The sequence below is a fragment of the Bubalus kerabau genome, chromosome 15 (assembly GCF_029407905.1).
Source record: "Bubalus kerabau isolate K-KA32 ecotype Philippines breed swamp buffalo chromosome 15, PCC_UOA_SB_1v2, whole genome shotgun sequence".
Taxonomy (NCBI): Eukaryota; Metazoa; Chordata; class Mammalia; order Artiodactyla; family Bovidae; genus Bubalus; species Bubalus kerabau.
Window position 1 is genome coordinate 31,705,806 of NC_073638.1, and position 20,348 is coordinate 31,726,153.

At 45.2% G+C, this 20,348-nt stretch overlaps 1 protein-coding gene across 1 annotated transcript in view; it reads left to right on the forward strand.

Annotated features, from left to right (window-relative positions):
* Positions 1-410: 410 nt before the first annotated feature.
* The window catches only part of TECTA (tectorin alpha), an 82,685-nt gene continuing 62,747 nt past the window's right edge, over positions 411-20,348 (forward strand). The window contains exons 1-6 of the mRNA XM_055548399.1: positions 411-474; positions 3,682-3,815; positions 6,576-6,863; positions 10,970-11,107; positions 11,455-11,620; positions 17,274-17,686. Of these exons, the coding sequence (XP_055404374.1) occupies positions 411-474; positions 3,682-3,815; positions 6,576-6,863; positions 10,970-11,107; positions 11,455-11,620; positions 17,274-17,686 (1,203 nt within the window). The remainder of the gene's footprint in view (positions 475-3,681; positions 3,816-6,575; positions 6,864-10,969; positions 11,108-11,454; positions 11,621-17,273; positions 17,687-20,348) is intronic.

The window sequence follows — 20,348 nt, forward strand, 5'->3', positions numbered from 1 at the left end:
GAAAATTCGATAGCCTGGTCTCACAGAGGATGGATGTCTGTTCTAGAGACACACCGGGCATCTTTGGAGTGAGGTGCTGGTTTTCAGGGCTCTAGTAGCGGGAGCAGAGATTCCTTTCCTTGACTGGTTGTTTGCTCATTGATTCTATATAATTTCCTGACAATTTAAGTGATTCATTACACTTCCAAACTGCTTCTCATGGGGGAATCTAATTTGTCCACAAAGTACTGAACTTAAGAGGCCCCACCAGCATCCAGGGCACTTCAGCCTGACTCAGAACTGCTGCTGCTGCTATGTGAATGCTCTATGACGGTTGTGATGTGTCTTGGGATTTGCCACCAAATGCACCTGGTGTTCTGTTTACTCTGGCAAGCTGGGGATTTTTTTCTTTTTCTTTTTAAAATTCCAGGATGAATTATTCATCATTACTTAGAATTTGGGTCTCTTTCATCTTCGCACTTGTATGGCACCAAGGTGAGTACTACAAAATTCCATAAAGCTCGTGATTAGCACTCTCTTGAATTTATAAAGAGACGCTTTTGTTGGAGCCATAATTGTCAGGGCAGGTGTACATGTGTCTACTGTTATAACAAGAAAAATGTAAATTAAATTCTGTTGTCAAGGGCAAAATATATTAACTTTGAATGATGTTCACTTACATCCCTACTTTTTCTTATTTTACTTGGAACACAATTGCTTATACCAGGTTGCCCCATGTAAATGGAGTTGGTCTTTAAGATAATGCAAATTATTTTCATTAAAAGTATACAGGGTTGGTGCATGTGCACCCTGTCCCTGATGACTGATTCCAATGAAGGCATTGAACTGGTGGCACAAACTTAAACAAAAAAAAAAACACACTTATTTAAGCCAAAATCAGGAAGGTTCAATGACATTAATGTCAGTGACTTGAGTCTCAGTGACCATTTACAATGGCCAAAAATCTAAAACTGCAAGTGAAATAAGAAAATTATTCCCCTCCGTGATTTCTCTTTTTTCTCTATGTAGCATTGCCTGGGGTAGGTAAAAGATTGCATGGATTTCTTTCTACAGTTTTTGAATTTTAGACTAGAAATGTAGGAAAGTTTATATTGATTTGAAACTTGCCTGGCTAAAATTCTAGAGCATCTGTCTTGGTTTTGTTTGTTTAGTTGAACAGACACATGATCACAAGTCTGAGGGAAAAGGTGTATGAGGTGTGTGGAACCCTACCATTTTCCTAGGGTTGGATAAATTTAAGCAGCTATATCGGGCAGGCCATGGTGTGAAACCCCACAATAATGAGTCCCTCTGCCCCTCACCTACTGCTGCACTAAGAAAGGATGTCTTATTTGTTGGGGGGAAAAAACTCCTGGAAACATAGTTATGTTTACTGTAAATTCTCTGCTTAAGATCAGCATGAATAAGTTTTCTTTTATTAACTCTGATGCTATCAACAAGCCATGTTGTTAACAAGTCATATTTTTATAATGGTAATGACTTCTAAAGTGGAAATTACTGTAGTTTAAACCTACTCTCTTTTATCTTTTATTAAGCATCTTTTTTTTTCATTCAACAAGTATTTGCTACGTACTTGCAATATTAGATATCCTGATTCTTTGTATTCTTATATTGAAATTTTTTAATTGTCCATTCTTTTCCTGTCCAAAATCATGAACTAGTTAGGATCACTCATGAAGAAAGGACTCTTTCAAATTTGCATTGCCTTTGGAGCAGAGAGAGAAGTTAGAGACAGTCTCTCTGACCATAGTTTTCTGTCTCCTCCAAGAGGGGTGAGGAGTTTCCATTTCCTTGGCAGCTCAGCCAGTGCTGCCCTGAATACAAATTACTCTTTCCATTCAAATGATTACAATTCAGCGTGAATCAGGCCCTTATTTACACTTGGGCATCACTCCTAAAAAGTTCCCCATGAAGGATAAATCCATAGCAAGATTTGATTTATTATTATTATTAATTTGAGAAAGCTCATTACCCTTCAAATTTAATAAGTACCTGTATAGAATACTATGATAAGGATCACAAAGAAATTTTTAAAAAATTCCTCCCTTCTGAGAATTTGGAGTTTGTTATGTCTATGTAATTATGACCGTTAGAAAAGAATCCTTTCTTGTCTACTGATCGTGACACTAAATAAAGCACGTGGGCTGAGAGCTCCTGTGATGAAATTAATTACAGCACCTCTGAAAGCTCCTTCCTTTGGCTAGCTTTGCAGCGACTTCTGCAGGCTGGCTTGTTCACTAAAGACCAGACTCCTTTTCCCCGCTTTCCTCTTATATTAATCCTTTGCAACAGAGGAGCTCTTCCTCCAGGCAGACCTCCTGGAATTCCCTTCTTCAGGAGGAGAGAAGCTGGCACCTGGCCCTGCTGAGTGGCTTTCTGGTCACTCTGTTTCTCTCTTCCATGAACTGCTATCTGCTCACTAAAAGACTCCCAGAGGAGCAGGGCAACCACTGGCCAATTGCTCGTTAGCCTATCGACTCTATCAACACAGAGCAGGGACTTTTCCAAGGAGGGCCCCCCTCCACCCAGCCTGAGGATGGGGTGTCGGCCTCTGGACTGTGGCCATCAGGTACCTCATGAACTGTCAGCAGAAGCCCCAAACGGATGCACTGCTGTCCCTGGAAACTAACACACAGTTTTAGAACATGGAAGAAAAGATGATGTCCTATTGCTCTGTTTTCACCCAAGAAGAGAAGGGACACAGGCAGAGAAAAAGTATTACTGGAATGTAATTAATTAATGTAATGTAATCCCGAATGTAGATTAGTTCACACAAGCCACTGGACCTGATCATTGGTAATGAAGACCCTAGAGAAGCTAATTTCTATAAACTGGGCCACCTTTTGCAAGAGTTTGGATGAGAAACTTGAGAAATAAGCCAAGTTGCCAAGAGAGGTGGTGACAGGGTTGCAGGAGGTGAGGTGTATGTGTCTGTGTGGTGACTCTCACCTTTGACCAGGGTGATAAGTCAGATCCCCCAGCCTCCTCTCCAAAGAGCTCACAGAGGCCCAACCTTCTGTGCCCCAGAGTATCCCGTGTCTGGCTTTGTAAACAGGAGCCGGGCAGGGAGCCTTCTCACGGGGCTGGAGCTCAATCAAGGTCATTCACGGGCCACTTACTACAAACCCTCTCCTCCCACCCTTGTCCCAGATCCAACTATTGTCTGTTTCCTCTGGGATCTGCTATCTTCTCCTATTGTGCAGTAGAGAAGAAGGGGACTCCTTTCAGGAAAAGCCTTGATAGTAGAATTCTTGAGCTAGGAGGGAATTTCAGAGCCACTGGCCACATTCTCTATATGCTGCTTTCTGATCAAGGATCAAGCCAGCTAAGCCCCGCCAGACCCAGAGGCCCCTCTCAGTGCTCTGAGAGCTCCAGGCAGGGTCAATTTCACAACCTTCCAGCCAGTGATGCCCATTGCTGTCTCCTAAATGTATGAAAATATAGAATGAAGCAGGAAGTGATTTCTCTTAAGGAGAAACATCATCACTTCCATGCTCCTCTTTCCGGAGGCAGAAGATCACGCACTGTGTCCAGCTGAGGTTTAGGATAAATAAAAAGCCCACCTGACGTGTGTGCCATTTGTAACTTACTGGAAGAAGCTGGATCTAGTGGGTGGGAAGGAAGCAGCTTGCCTAATGGAGGGGGATCTGCTGTCTACCTAACCACCCTCTCTCTTGACAGTTCAGCCCAGGGAACTCATGTATCCATTTTGGCAGAATGACACCAAAACCCCTAAAGTGGACGATGGGAGCTCATCTGAGATTAAACTAGCCATTCCCGTCTTCTTCTTCGGCGTTCCTTACCGTACTGTCTATGTAAGTGAGAAACGACTTAGCTGTGGGTCTACGGCCCTCCCCACCTTGTTTGTCATTAAGCAAAAGTATTTTAAATACCTTTTTCCAGGGCTCTGGGAATGGAGGATTTATTGGCAGCCCAGATGACGAGTTCTGAGATTTCATGAGCTGATAGGTTTTATGATTAAGGAAGTCAAAGGTATATTTAATGGCTAATGTTCATAGTAGAGGAGTATACAGGGCAATAAATTGCTTTTGTGGGTGATTAAACACCGAAGAGAAGCAGAGGCCCCAGTGCCAGGAACATTATTTCTGCCACTAGACAAGATAAAAAGATACAGTGAACCACCAATAGGAGTAATCTCATTTTTCTTTCCCTTCTGGGGGTGTGAAGGGTTTAGGCATCTGCTCCTCTTAGACTTCCTACCAATTTTGAGCAGAGTCCGAGTAGAGAAGAGGGGTAATCAACTATTATTTACATGTTGTTTGCAGAATCGGCCACCCTCAAAGGGTCTGAGATCCGCCATAGGGTCTCATTGTCAAAGCTGCGTGAAGAAATGGTATCATTTGCTGTCAGAGCTCTCCTGGGCCTGTGTTCTCAGGTTCTTTTTTATTTTTTACCATTGGAATTGCTGCTAGTGAGGCTACTGCACATTGACGAAAACGTTCAGAGCAATCAAACCTGTCTTCATCTTTGGCCTTAAAGAATTGAATGAAGAAAATGAAGATTATATTACATTCCAATGTTTCCTATGTTCTGCCCTGGAGGAAGAAATCAAACTCTGAACACCTCCAGCTCTGGTCATCTCTGCGTCTGGGACCTCTGTCTTCTCTGCTTTTTATTGATAGCTCAGGGCTGAGTCCCACCAGAAAACAATTTCCTCTTGCATTACATCAGCCCCGGTGCTTGAACTTGCAGCTCTAGCACCACCTGGGCACTTGCTAGAAATGCCACTTATCAGGCCCCACCCAGGCCTATGGAATCTGGGAGGTGGGCAGCAATCTGTGTTTAAACTAGCTCTCCAGGGGATTCTGATGCCTGCAAAAGTTTGAGAACCACTGCCTTTAACTATAGAAGATAATCACAACACATCTGAGTCATCATAAACGTCCTCTGCTAGTTTGTGTGTTTTAATTACACCATTATTTCCTAGAAAACTCATTGCTCTGGCATCTTGAAATGCCCTTTATGCTCTACTTACTGTATAGCCTCCTCGGTCTGTAACAGGTGATGGCGAGTTTCTGAATATATTGACCTGATTTTGGAGATGAGAGTATTCTCAGGGCTCCCATTCTGGAAGCCTTGGTCTCCTAGACCACTAGCCAAAACACGTGTATTTAGTTAAGCTCCTCTTTCTCCTTCACTGTATTGGGTGACATGGATTCTGAAAAATTCTTGCTTTTGCAGAATTGTTTATACTTATCAAATGCTACTGGATTATGTGTGTGTGTGTGTGTGTGTGTGTGTGTGTGTGTGTGTTGAGTTAGGCAGTGGCTTACGTGGACAATAAAGAAGGTCTGGAATTACAGATGCAATTAATTTGGGGCAGGCTTATTTGAGGGCAAATTATTCCCTGAGTTTCCAGAGTCATATAGTCTTGCTCAAGATTCTGGTTTGTTCACTGACTTGCAGGCAGTAGACTCTCAATGTCTTTGTAGTTAGGTCTCCAGCTTCCTTTTCAAACCACACACCCTTGCTTCCAAAATAGGGTGACGTACCCGTGACTCAGATACTGATAACTAACCTCTGGGATCTGGATCACCATTAATGTCCACAATATTTCTAATTAATATGAACCTAACAATAGAATATTTCTGTATTGAGGAATTGGAAGGATTCCCATCACTGACATTCCTGCTGTTGAAACTGTACAAGCCCTAGAGTTAAATGAGCTTCATAGGCCAACTTATTGAGCTGCAGACACAGACAGAGGAAAATTTTTTACAGATCCTGTTTATGAGTATGCATATTGGCTTGTTACTTGCATACGGTTGAGTAATTTAGTAAGCTTACTAAGCCATTTACAAATCATGAAGAAATCATTGTAAGATAGTCATTTACATATTCAATGTAAAGCTTTCATGTCTCCATTTTGTGCAGAGATTACACAAAGAAGTCCCCAGACTACAAGAGCTGTAATGGAATTGGGCTCATCTGTAGAGTATTACTTTGTCCCTTTTCTGGGTACAGAGTGGTTGTGACATCAGTAGAATTCCTTTAAATGTCTCAGAGTGGGATGTAGTTCATCTGAGATCTGAGTTTGATGATGGAGTATTTGATCTATCTTTTACTGACACTCCTCTCTCGTCATATAATAGGAATCAAGGTCTAATACAGAGTTCCTTAATTTTTTAATTTAACTTTTTGCTTCCACATTGGTTTTTTTCTGTCTATTTTGCATCTGTAATTCCAGACCTTCTTTATTGTCCACATAAGCCACTGCCTAACTCAACACATACACACACACACACACACATACACACATAATCCAGTAGCGTTTGATAAGTATAAACAAAGACAGGATAGAGAACATGAAAATGAGGCTGATTATTTAAGAAATGAAGCTGACTACAAATTGAAAGTGAAAGGAAACTGATGAGTTTGTCTGGAAGCAAACGAACCTCCTAGTTGAGCAATGGAAGCTGCTGTCTGGAGGTTCTAATTCAGTGGTTTAAAAGTTGTTTCCATTCATATGATTAGGTGAACGTCTGTTTTGGTTTATGACTCTGAAAGTGTCACGGTCTTGGATCCACTGTGCAAAACCTCTCCTGTCTTTGTAGGTCAATAACAACGGAGTTGTCTCCTTCAACGTGCTCGTGAGCCAGTTCACACCTGAATCTTTTCCCCTGACAGATGGGAGGGCCTTCATTGCTCCCTTTTGGGCAGATGTGCACAATGGGATTCGAGGCGAGATCTATTACAGAGAGACCATGGACCCTGTCATCTTGAAAAGAGCCACCAAGGACATCAGGAAGTACTTCAAAGACATGGCAACCTTCTCTGCCTCTTGGGTTTTCATTGTGACCTGGGAGGAAGTCACGTTTTACGGAGGGAGCAGCACCACGCCTGTAATCATTCATATTTTCCATTTTCCACTTCATATCCTGACATCTAATTCTTATCCATCTTAACGACTCTGAAGGAGCCTAATTGTTAGAGCTGAAGAATGTCGGTTTCCTTGAGTTAACTGAGGAGTCTTGCCAACTCACTTTTTAGGAAACAGAGGGAGCTATCACACCTAACCAGTCTGGTCAGCTGTAATATTTCAGAATCTGTGTCATCTCTGTCACGAATCATCACAAATGTCTAAAAAGAAACCCTCCTCACTTTCCTTGTAGTGTGTAGCATTTCTGTTTTGCAGGAGAGTGATTGAGGCACTGACACCCCTGATGATTAGGGAACAATCAGGAAACCAAAGGTCCCTTTCTCTTACCAGAGGCACAAAAGGCTTTCTCCATCAGCTAATTTCCTTTTTTTACCCTTTTTTTTTTTTTTTTTTTTTTTTTTTCACAAAACCTGATAGGAAAAGGAAAATAGGGTGTCAGTTTTGGGCCAAATGATCTGGCTTATTTTATTATGTTATGACCTTTTTTTAAAAAAAAAATTGTGACCGGAGCTAGAATTATTCATCTTTGATGCTAATTGGAGTGGGCAGTTAAAGCGTTTTCATGAATAAAGTTTCAACATCTGCTCAGAAATCCCAAATGAGCAATCAAATAAAAGTCAAATAAGGAAGATTATCACTGGCATTATTATAGAGATAATCAACTTTCTATATAAAAGGACAGAACAGAGTTTTCAGGAAAGCTTGCCATTTGTTTGGGTGACTTTGGCAATGGAGATCTTTGAAGTAGCAGATGGGTCTTCGATGTATAATTTCCAGTAAGCAAAGACACTCAAAAATCTGCCCTTCGCTTTCTTAGGATTGTTTCCAATTCCATCTGTTTTCCAATTTCCTTGGCGATGAGTCAGTTGTTTAAGGGTGGAACAGAAACTACTGAGTTGAGAGAGAGAGAGAGAGAGAGGTGAAAAAGTGCTGTGTTTGCAGTTGGTAGCTGCCAGGCAGTGAGCACCCTGTCTCTTTGCACTTCCTGACTGGAGCATCGAGATGCACCGCATCACTAAGATGTCCTGGACCACAGAAAGAAACAAGTTTAAACAAGGGATGCATTGGCTAGAAATAACCTCTAAAGAAGCATACATTTCCCTCTGTCATGTTATGGATTGCTAACAACTTCTCGGGTGATGTTTTATGTCCTCAAGTCTCATACCTTACAGTGTTAGAATGCGGGATGCCAGCGATCAATAAATTTGAGTGTCAGTGGGAGAAAAAAAATGCCCATCAAATGCTGACCACCTTTTTTTTTTTTTAAAAAAAAAAAACACAAAACTTCCATTGGCAGTAAAAAAGGCAAGATAATTTAGATACTTTCTGGTTTGTACTCTGGAGTAAATTTCTAGACTAGGTGAGGACTCTTTCCATGAGGATGAATGAGGTAACATCTAAGTGCTTTGAGCTCCTGGGAGAGAAAGATGATAAAAGTCCTCCAGAGCTGCAGGAGTGTCTATCCATCCTTGTCTTTGAAATCTGCCCCCTCTCCTGTTTACCCTTATCCCAGGCCTCCACTTCTTTAGAATAACACATATCAACAGGCCAATTAAACATAGGGCATGAGAGATCTTTTAGAAGTCCAATAGAAAGTCAAGGGGATAGGGACCTGTTTACTTTAAGGAAGGAAAACCAATATTTATTGAGGCTGACCATGAACCCTGGGCTGTATTAGGCTATGTCTGCAAATCATTTAGCCCTGTCTCTGCAAATCTTTGACCTGTGGAAGCTTGCTTTCCACTTTAAAGGTGAGGGAACAGGCCCAGAGAGGTTAAGTAACTTCCCCAAGGGTCAAGAAAAGGGATTTGAACCTTATACGAGGCAGTGCAGGATGCAAACCAAGTCTCCTATCTCTGAATCCTAACCTCTTTCCTCTGTTGCCCCCGCTATGTAGCATTAAAAGTCCTCTGAAGTATCATAGGGGCTTCCCTGGTGACTCAGTGGTAAAGCATATGCCTGCCAATGCAGGAGATGCAGGTTCAATCCCTAGGTCAGGAAGATCCCCTGGAGGAGGAAATGTCAACCCACTCCAGTATTCTTGCCTGGAAAATCCCATGGACAGAGGAGCCTGGCAGGCTACAGTCAATGGGGTCACAAAGAGTCGGACATAACTGAAGCGACTTAGCACGAGCACGAAATAGCACAAAAGGGCTTTTCAAGAATTGAAAACATGGTTTTACAAAAACAAATCCAGAGGAGTCTTAAACTCAGGTTGTAGAATGACCTGTGTGTGTGTTGCGGGGAGGGGTATGTGTGAGAGTAAGTGAGAAGTTGCCTGAGGGTGAGCCAGCTTCTGGAACGTTCTTAAGGATGATTAGCTGGTGATGAGCTGACTTCTGGGGTCAGACATGCGTTGCTTTCAAGACCTGCTTGGATCAAAGATATTTCCAAATTCATTTCAGAAGGAATTCACATCCTGAAGGAGCATCCTGGTCTGAAGGAGAGTTTAGCCTTGGTCCTTGCATGACCTTGACTTTATGCCTGTCTCTTGAACCTGACCCCGCAGCGGCCATGAGGCTGACTGCTGGTCCCCGCTGTGTCCCACTTTGCTCTTTTGTTGTGCGAGGCCAGAGAAGGAGGCATATACCTGGGTGGCTCTATCGTAAGTGCCATCGGCCGTGGCAAGCGCAGAGCTCGAGGAGAAAGTTCTTGGTTACAAAAAGGGCTTTTCTTTACTTGCACCTCTTCTCCTTCCCTGGGACCGTCCAGGATGGGAGATTTGGGGCTTCCAAGATCCTCTAGCCCAGTTTGATTACACAGGATAAGGATGTGGGTGTTCCTCTGCGTCTGACAGAATGTTAACCAGGATGGTATCAGGCAGCTGGGAAAATGCTGGGTTTGAACGGGAAAGGTCAAAGCAGTCTCTCCTTTTAACTCTAGTTTTACTTGAATTTCCTGAAAACACGCATCAAGGGGTAGGGATTAGCAAAGGAAAAGAGTAAAGGACTAAGTTTGCTACAGCTTCTTTCTGGAAACTGTTAGCAGGGCTGGTTTGAATTTGTATAACATCTCATCCTTAAAAGTTGAAAATTAAGGTAGTGTGTAATGACAGTGCACTCGGAGATCAGACTGGGAGCTCTGGCTCCAGTCCATTTTCTGTTGTTGGATCATTGTGGCATGTCCAGCAATTTGTTTCCTTTAGCCCTCAGTTTTCCTTCTTTAAAAAAAAAAAAATTATTTTGGCTGCACCGGGTCTTCATTGCAGCATGCACAGGCTCAGTAATTGTAGCTCCAGGGCTTAGTTGCAATGCGACATGTGGGATCTTAGTTCCTCAACCGGGGACTGAACCCAGGTCCCCTGCCTTGGAAGGTGGATTCTTAGCCACTGGACCACAAGGGAAGTCCCAGCCCTCAGTTTTCTTAGCTTCTGAGATGTGAATGGGCCAAAAAATTGCCCATCTTAACATTGGTTGAGGTACAGATGGGAGGGGAGCATGGAGAGAATTTTACAGATATAAAGTGATGCATGAATGCTCCATTAGAGGAGCAATTTCTCCCCACAATGTGCTTTTTAAAAAGCACTTTCCAAGCTTCACCTAAGAGAGGGGAAGACATCTCACCAAGGTTAGCCGTGTTTTCTAGGAAGCCAGAGAGCACGGCCCATGCCACCACTGGAGTGACACAGACTGGCATTTGTGTGCCCTGTTCCCCCTCCCCCACTCCACCCCACAGTTCTGGGAACAGGTGCTCACAGCCCTCTCCCCGACCTGATGGCTTCCTATAGTTTATTCTCATGCTGCCATCTATAGGTACTCAGGATTATCACACCCTGAGCCAGCCTCTGACTTTCCCTTCTGGTACCATTCAGAGATGTTAAGAGGGGCGCTGAGTCAGCCTCTAGGTAATTCTCAGGCAATTTCTCTTCTGGATGCACAACCCCACATAACTTGCTTTTCCCACTGGAGGCGAGAACATATTCGGAGAGAAGGCAGAGCAAGAGGTGGCCTGGGAGCAGCTCTGGGCAGCTTGGGGAGGGGGGAGAGGGCAGGGTAAAGGAAGCTACTGGGGAGATGATGGGGAATGTGGGTCATGAGACCCCCGCACCCACCCATTCTCATCCTGTAGGTGAATACCTTCCAGGCCGTCCTGGTATCTGATGGCTCCTTCACATTCACGCTCTTCAATTATTACGAGATCAACTGGACCACTGGGACTGCAAGTGGTGGCGATCCCCTGACGGGCCTTGGGGGAGTGATGGCGCAGGTAGGTGGTACTCTGGGTCATTCTCCTGTGTGTTTCTAAAGCCCTGCACTCTCTGCCTACACTCTCAGCATCCCCAGGGGGATCTTGCTTTGAATTGGAGAAGCACATCTGGTCCAGCAGGTGGACCGAGGGACTAGTCTCGCCTACCTTTCTATCTTGATCCAGGTGTGGCATGAACTAGTGGGCCTTTGTCACCTGGAATGGTGGCCCTGGGGGCTCCGGGAAAAGTTAAAAGTTTGTCTCTTGATTTCATGTTGTGCTGGGCTCTGAGAACAAGACGTTGGACAAGTAAACCAAAAGGGGATGGTGTGTATGCTCAAAAGTCTGTTCTTTCTTCTGTGCTCTAGGCGGGATTTAATGGTGGAAACCTCACCAATTTCTTCAGCCTGCCGGGGTCAAGAACCCCTGATATTGTCAACATCCAAGAGACAACAAACGTCAATGTGCCAGGTCGCTGGGCATTTAAAGTTGACGGGAAGGAAATTGACCCAGCCAATGGCTGCACCTCTAGAGGTAAAGGCATTTCCTCTTCTCTGAGGCAGAGCAGGGTTTGTTTAGTTTAGACTGACAGGCAGGCTTTTAAGCCACGGGGGCGGACTCATTGCTGATGCCTTACTCTTGACACCGCTCGGCTGGATAATGGAGATCAAGGTAATTTTAGCACGCACATTCATCACTCCAGGAGCTGAAGCCTGCATTGGCCATACTGCGATTTCTGAAGTCTTTGCCTGGGGTGTGAACACAGCTCCCCATCGGGAACTACTGCAAAGTGCATGAGGCTCTTGAATGATTTCTCAGCCAGAGGGACAGAAGGGAGCCCTCCTGTTTAACATTATTTTTGTTGTTGTTGTTGTTGCCATTTCCCCCTTTAAATTTTCCTTCTCATCTTTACTCCTGCTCTGCCATCTGCACTTTGTAGATCCACAGGAGTGGGTGAACTTGAAGCCTCGCCAAGTCTCTACGAGAGTAAATCAGTGCTTCCTAGTATGATTAGAAACAAAGGGGGAAAAAATGTCATAGTCTTTAGGGTAGCTTCTCCTAAAATCCTCGAAGCAGTGGCAAAACATTCAGGATTTTAGGGAGAATCAAAGCTGGCTTTACATCTGTGTGAACAAGCTATAAATGAACCTCGGTGGGTTTCCTTTACATTGGCATCCGAAGTTTGGAGCCTTCTCTGAAATATCAAAACCTCTTTGGATGTGCAAAACAGCCCAGGACTCTCATAGGAACGTCCTGGTTTATAGATTCCTGCTTCTTACATGTCTAAAAGTATTCAGAAAACAGGATTTCTGTTCATATTTCTGCTTCTAGAAGTGGAGGCTATAGCAACCAGAATTAGTAAGTCAGCCATTCATCTCTCAACCGATCCACTTACCCACTCACCTATCCACCCAACTATCCATCCATCCATTCAGCCATCCAACCACTACATCTTTCCAAATGAGACGCTAGCCATTCTCTTAGGTGCTGAAGATGAAGTTGCTCTGGACTCCTCTGACCCTACAGTAGAGAAGACAGCTGTGGACTCGGTGATGAAACAGTGCAAAACCTATCACAAGAGATGCGGGTGCAGGGTGCTGTGTAAACACAGATGATCCAGGGAAATGCGCCCAGATGCATAAGAAAGTTACGGTTTGGGATGGAGCTTTCAGGAGGTCTCTTTCTGTCCTTCCACTGAAAGCATGGTCTGGGGACCTGTATGTCTCTGCAGCCCTGGGAGCTTCAATTTGTATAATAATCAGAAGAGCTATAGCCACCTTCCCTGGTAGCTCAGCTGGTAAAGAATCCTCCTGCAACACAGGAGTCAGTCAGTCAGTTTAGTCGCTCAGTCGTGTCCGACTCTGTGACCCCATGAATCACAGCACGCCAGGCCTCCCTGTCCATCACCAACTCCCGGAGTTTACTCAAACTCATGTCCATCAAGTCGGTGATGCCATCCAGCCATCTCATCCTATGTCATCCCCTTCTCCTCCTGCCCCCAATCCCTCCCAGCATCAGAGTCTTTTCCAATGAGTTAACAATTCACATAAGGTGGCCAAAGTATTGGAGTTTCAGCTTCAGCATCAGTCCTTCCAATGAATACCCAGGACTGATCTCCTTTAGGATGGACTGGTTGGACGGACCTCCTTGCAGTCCAAGGGACTCTCAAGAGTCTTCTCCAACACCACAGTTCAAAAGCACCAATTCTTTGGCACTCAGCTTTCTTCACAGTCCAACTCTCACATCCATACATGACCACTGGAAAAACCACAGCCTTGACTAGACGGACCTTTGTTAGCAAAGTAATGTCTCTGCTTTTTAACATGCTACCTAGACTGGTCATAACTTTCCTTCCAAGGAGTAAGCATCTTTTAATTTCATGGCTGCAATCACCATCTGCAGTGATTTTGGAGCCCCAAAAAATAAAGTCTGACACTGTTTCCACTGTTTCCCCATCTATTTCCCAAGAAACCCCAGTTCACTTCCTGGGTTGGGAAGATCCACTGGAGAAGGCATAGGCTACCCACTCCAGTGTTCTTGGGCTTCCCTGTAGCTCTGATGATAAAGAATCCTCCTGCAATGCGGGAGGCCTCGGTTCGATCCCTGGGTTGGTAGGTTCCCCTGGAGAAGGGAACAGCTACCCACTCCAGGATTCTGGCCTGGAGAATCCAGGGACTGTATAGTCCATGGGGTCGCAAAGAGTCAGACACGACTGAGTGACCCGCGCTTGCGCTTTCATATTCAGCTGGCCTGAAATGCCCACACCCTCTGCCCGCCTCCCCTGTGCTGCACTCACACTTATCAAACCTCTGCCTTTGCTCTGAGGGAAGGTCGTTGGTGAAAGTGGCCTGCCTGGGCATCCTTGCCTCTGTGGACGCCGTCAAGTCCTCCATGTTCTGAATAAATAAATGCTTAGAGCTAAGCCAGTATTAAACTGGACAGAAAAGAACCTAGCTCCAAAGCTCACCAGGATTTCAAAGACTGCACTCTCCTCCCTTACACAGTGTAAACACAGCTTCATCTGAGGCCTGAGAAAGACACCAAACCACTGCCCCATTCTCTCTCTCGCCTTTGTGGCCTGGGCTGGGGACCTACCCGATGCCTCTCCCGCTTGTCCACGTGTCACAGCTGACTGGCTGTGGCCATGCTACCTAAGGGCCTGGTGGCAGCCTCTCCTCGGGTCCCGGGAGTGAAATGCTGTGATAATGGAAAACTACAGAGTCACAGAGCCGTGGGGTTGGCCAGATGCCAGCCATGCACAAAGTCCTCACTTTGACTTCATTCTTTCTCCCACTGAGTGATGGCTGTGGGTTTCATCTACAGGACAAATCCAATCTCCTTATACAGACTGCTGTGCATTTTAATGTGCCACTGGACATATATCAATCTAATGAGATGGGGATTTGGCCTGGGTGATAACAGGGGAAGTGTTGCATAGAGCGGGTTTATTATATCATCATTTTGCAAACAAAATTATCTCAGAGAGTCTACCTTTTGGGCCAAACCTCCTCTATTCAAAGGCATTTACCCCTCATTTATTGGAAGGCTGAGAAAGCAGAAACTGGAAATTATGCCGAGTGGAGGCTGTTACAATATATGCAGCCTGGGTTAGTGCCAAAAAGCACTGAGGTTGGAAGGGCCTGTTTTCAAGGCTGATGCATATGACCTACTGGGAATGTGAATACGTCTATTATGTTATTCAGGGGCCCTATTCCCAACAGGTATGAAACAGAACTGCCCGCTGAAACCTAATTGTTCCTGTTGGGCAGATACTGAAAGGACTGTCACCAGGGCAGGCCTGCCCTCTGCCTCGGCTCACCTGGCAGCCTTGTGCTCTGCATTAGGTATTCAGGGTTTTTTTTTTTATAAATTAATTAATTTATTTATTTTGGACAGAGTCAGGTCTCAGAATGTGGGATCTTTCATTGCAGTTTACGACCTTCTCTCTAGTTGAGCTGCATGGGCTCAGTTGCTCTGCGGCATGTGGGATCTTCGTTCACCAGCCAGGGATTGAACCCATATCCCCTGCATTTGAAGATGGATTCTTAACCACTGACCCACCAGTGAAGTCCCTAGGTATTCAGTTTTATAAAAATTTGAAAAACCTTTTCCAACTACAGTTTCAAGCTATAGTTATTCCTGGCATATGATCTTGTTTACACTTAACATTGCATCTTTTATATTTGCCTTTTCAAACATTCTCAGTGTACAGATGTTTCTACCTTATCAACCTGGGCCAGTTTTTTCTAGCGTCTCTGTTCCCCAGGAGGCAGAGATGAGAACATAGTCTTGTCCACTTTCTCCAGGGTGGAGGACTGAGACAGGAGGAAGTTAGGGCGGCGGTCTTGGCAGTGGATGGCAGACTTGTGGCCACTGCTTGGTTCTCTTGACTCTGACCCCTGACCAAGAACTGGATCACAACCCCCAGCCCAGCTCCCATGTCCACTGAAGGTTGCTCTTAAGAACTCACAGATTTCAAGGGTTTTGGTGGGGGGAAATCATTCATTTAGGGAAATAGTTTTAAAGACTAAGCACCTTCCAAATAAAGGGAAGTAAGTAGTAAGGATTTTAAAAATTAGCACTTCCCAGTTGTGTCAGGATGGGAAGTATATGGAAACTCTCAGTACTTTGCACTCAATTTTTCTGTGAACTTAAAACTCCTCTAAAAATAAAGTTTATTAATTTTTAAAAAAAAAACTAGAAAAAAACTTAGCACATTGCTTAGAACCATTCCCCTCCTCACCTCATTCTCCTCCTGACCCAGATTTTGTCAAGAAATTCTGTCCAGTGGATAAAGAGTGAGGAGGGCTAGACTTAGACAGGGCCTGGGGTGGGTCAGGAAGATCTTCTAGAGGAGGAAATGGCAACCCACTCCAGTCTTGGAAATCCCATGGACAGAGGAGCCTGGTGGGCTATGGTCCATGGGTTGCAAAGAGAGGTACATGACCGAGTATGGAGCAAAAAGCGGAGGTAACTCATGTAGGTGTAAGTCCTGCTTGAGTAGTGTCTGCAGGATTTGTGAGCCCACGATGGTGCCAAGTCAGAGGTCAGCCCTTTCCAACATCTTCCCAGGGAGCCTGGGATTTAATTTTGTGGGTCTGACTCCTGATTCTTTTCTGGCACCTACTTGTTACCAAAAGGTATGTATATGTGTGTCTGGCTGCTCACTGCTCAAAAGCCAATAGACAGGCCAGGTAGGTAGAAAGGAAAGTTTGCTTTATTTCAGATGCCAGCAACTGGGGGGAGGGAGGAGGATGGTAGACATCTGTCCAAAGACTGATACCCGCCCCCCTCCCTGCTGCCGACAAGCAGGGGGTGAGAGCTCTTAATGACAGAGTCGGTCGTGGGCCGGGGGAGGGGGTCAGTTCTTGGAATTGTCGCAACTCATGTCCTGGTACAATCTGGTCATCATATAGTTAACTTTTCCACCTGCTGTTTTAGTATCTATAAGACAACTCACAGGATATGACTCAGAATATTATCTATAGCCCTTGAGAAAGAACTAAAGGTCTTTGATTATGCTTAATGACTACATTATTATTACTTAGTCTCCTTTGACTGTTTTCCTTTGTTTCCACATTTCTCACTTCTCTGATTAAACTCATTCTTTGACTGCAGTTTTCCACAGACAAAAGGCAGGCAGGAGACATGGTGGACTGGGGGCAAGGACCACAGGGTTCTGCTCCATTTCATACTGAGCCCCAACAACTGCTTGTTGAATGAGCGGATGAGTGAATGAAGGAACACATTGGCCAATGAACCAACAGTGCTGCCGAGTTACCTGAGGGGGCTCCTTTCTGAATACCCTTCTTCTTGATGTCAAAAGGAAGGCGAGGGCAGCTGTGTGTCCTGGCCTTTCCCGTGGAGTGAAGCAACGTGTCTTTCCTTGAACGGAAGTGAGCTCACCAGCGGCGGAGACAGTGTTGCCAAGAGCTTAGGCTGGATTCCACACACATTTGGCTTGGAATCCCAGCTTCGCCATTGAGTTGCTAAGTGACTGAGATGAATCGTCTAACTACTTTTCAGCCTCAGTTTCCTCACTTGACAACAGAAGGCAGCACTTCGTATCTAACAGGGGTTTCTCTTGTGGGTTGAATGGTATGAGGCAAGTAAAGCTTTTAGCCCCATGCCCGGCACAGAAGGTAAATACGCAGTAAATGTCAGCTCTGCTGTCCTTCCTCCCCAGGACAGTTCCTTCGGCGAGGGGAGGTGTTTTGGGATGACCTGAACTGCACCATCAAATGCCGCTGTCTGGATTTCAACAACGAGATCTACTGCCAGGATGCCTCCTGCAGCCCCTACGAGCTGTGCGAACCCAAAGGCAAATTCTTCTACTGCAGCCCGGTGGAGACCAGCACGTGTGTGGTGTTCGGGGAGCCGCACTACCACACGTTCGATGGCTTTCTCTTCCACTTCCAAGGCTCTTGTGCCTACCTATTGGCCCGACAGTGTTTGCAGACTTCCAGTCTCCCCTTCTTCAGCGTGGAGGCCAAGAACGAGCACCGGGGGGGCTCAGCCGTCTCCTGGGTGAAGGAGCTCTTGGTGGAGGTGAATGGCTACAAGATTCTCATCCCCAAAGGAAGCTATGGAAAAGTCAAGGTGAGCCCATCTCCATCCTCCATGGGGAGATGGGGAAGCTGGAGATGCTTCATCCTGGGGAAGACCTTCCCAGATCTACTAGTTCTGCTGTTTGCTGTTGGTACCAAAGACTTGCATGGCTCTTCCTGCCTTGCAAATGCCTTGTAAAATTGTTCATGAGGCTAAAGTCTGTTTGTGCAAGAGCTAAGCTTTCTCTTTGACACATCTATCTGCTGGGTATCTTAATGTACATTTAGGTTCTTAGTTCCCTCATACACACACACACACACACACGCACATGTACATCCAAGCTCAGAAGTAACTGGGAACAGAGGTAAATTTAGTTTCTCATAGACCTAGCTTGAAACAGTGGTAGCCACATGTCCATGCCCTGGAGTCAATGTAAACACAACATACAAACCCATAACTCACTACAGTCTTTGATTAATAATCCTCACCCCACCCACTCATTCTGTTTGCCAAAGAGCTGTGGCTTCATTCTCAGAGAAACCCCTAAATTGATTGGTGTGTCCATAAGCACTGTCTGTCCAGGCAGCTAGAGTGGGCTGGGTGACTTCTTTAGTGAAACCTGGATGGAAAGTTACAGTAATTGCCCAAATGCTCCTTTAACACAACCTCCCCCCCCACCCCCGACTCCTGCTTGGAATGCGAGAGAACACAGATCTCTATGATTTGGTTTGGTTCGTTTAACCTATGCAAATGATTCTCATCCCCATCCACCTGGATATCAGGATAGGGCACTGACAAAAGAGAGAGAAAAAAAGCCACTAGCAATTACTCAATTTGTGGAGGCCCCAGTTTTCATGATGTTAATGAAGACCCTGTGGCAGCCGTGCATTTATTCAAGCAGTAATAACCAGGACCACAAGGGGCTGATTGCTGCAACCCCATGGAGTCCTTAATCCCCAAGCACGGAGGTCATCACAGAGATTACAAACCAGAACAGATGCCAACACAGGGAGGTCTTTCTTTTTATTTTAAAATACGTTTTGTAGTTTTAATTGGTGCAGTGTGGCCAACAAAAGGCAGGACCGAGGAACTAATTTCACCTTTTCTGGCTCTGCCCTTCCTAGGTCCGTGCAGCGTATCAGTGTCATAATTAGAAAGCGGCCTATTACTGTGGTTGAAATGCCAATTTGCTTGTTATTTGGTTAGTCTCCCTAGAGACAGGTCTGTAAATCAAATCAAAGGTAAGAATTCAGCTGCGGAAGTTTGGAGTTTTTCCCTTTTAAATTTCTCTTGTGCTGTCGAGCAGGACATTTGTCCTTGCGGATAGAGGCTAACATTTCCAGCTAGAAAAATGCTCACTAGCTCTCCCCTACCCCTTTGTCTTGTGGGGATCATGTGTACAATATCTGTAGTTGAAAAAGAAAGCTTCATGCTTTATTCCTATTTTCCATTTTGATTAAAAATTCTTTCCCCCTCACAGTCAGACTCTTTTTCTTTTTAGAAGGAAAGGGGCACCGCCAGTGCTTTCAGGCTCAGCAGCTCTGCTAAGTTTGCGTGGCTCTCTTCCATAGTCCAAGCGGAGGGCACGGATTCCTCAATTTTCTGTAGCGACAGGGAGGTGTGGATGTGAATGTAAATGTTTCAGAAAGAAAAGGTTATGTGATTCCAACTGCAAGCGAACAATGGCTCCCTTTTCCTTTTGCCAAATGGCTTCCAAGTGTCTCTGAATACACCTGCTCTGCCGGGGGAGGACGGCTCCGTGGATGGCAGAGCCCCCACCCAGGGTGACGTGGGGACAGGCGAGGAGGGGGTGTGAGGCAAGAAGGAGCCTGATTTGCCTGCGAGGCAGCCGACTTCCAGACATGCCAGGCCGGAAAACAGATCTTAGGAACGGATCGCTTTTCTCCGTATGCTGGGGTTAGGAACTGGGTTCTGAATATGCATTTTCCCCCTTTGAAATGTTCTTAAGTGACAAAATAAACAATTTAGGATTGTATATGTTAATGGGGGGGGGAACCCAGCTGCTGTTGCTGCTGCTGCTAAGTCACTTCAGTTGTGTCCGACTGTGAGACCCCATAGACGACTGCCCACCAGGCTTCCCCATCCCTGGGATTCTCCAAGCAAGAACACTGGAGTGGGTTGCCATTTCCTTCTCCAATGCATGAAAGTGAAAAGTGAAAAGGGAAAGTGAAGTCACTTAGTCGTGTCCAACTCTTAGTGACCCCATGGACTGCAGTCTACCAGGCCCCTCTGTCCATGGGATTTTCCAGGCAAGAGTACTGGAGTGGGAAAAGCCCAGCTAGCACTCATATATAGAAAATGTCTCCTTCTAGCTAATACTTATCAGTTTTCATCTTTTTCTCTCAGATAAAACTGCATAGTTTAGGGTACATCAGGGAAAAGAGGGCCAATGCCAAATAGCTCAAAGAGATCATACTCTGAGGTCAGATCTACTCAAGCCCTGTGCCACCACGCCAGTTGAGAGGCCTCTTTGAACCTCACTATGTCCATCTATAAAATGGGGTCATTGTGTTGTGTCTGGAAGGGAGGGCTCTTAGCTATAGTTTGGACTTGACTCCCTCTATTTAGCCCCAGACGGAAGCAGCGGGGAATGGTGGAAAGTGGGAGGGTCCTGTCACCCGCAAATTATGCAAGCCTCGAACCTCAGTTTCTCCATTTGCAAAGCAGGGAGATTATAAAGACCTTATTAGAT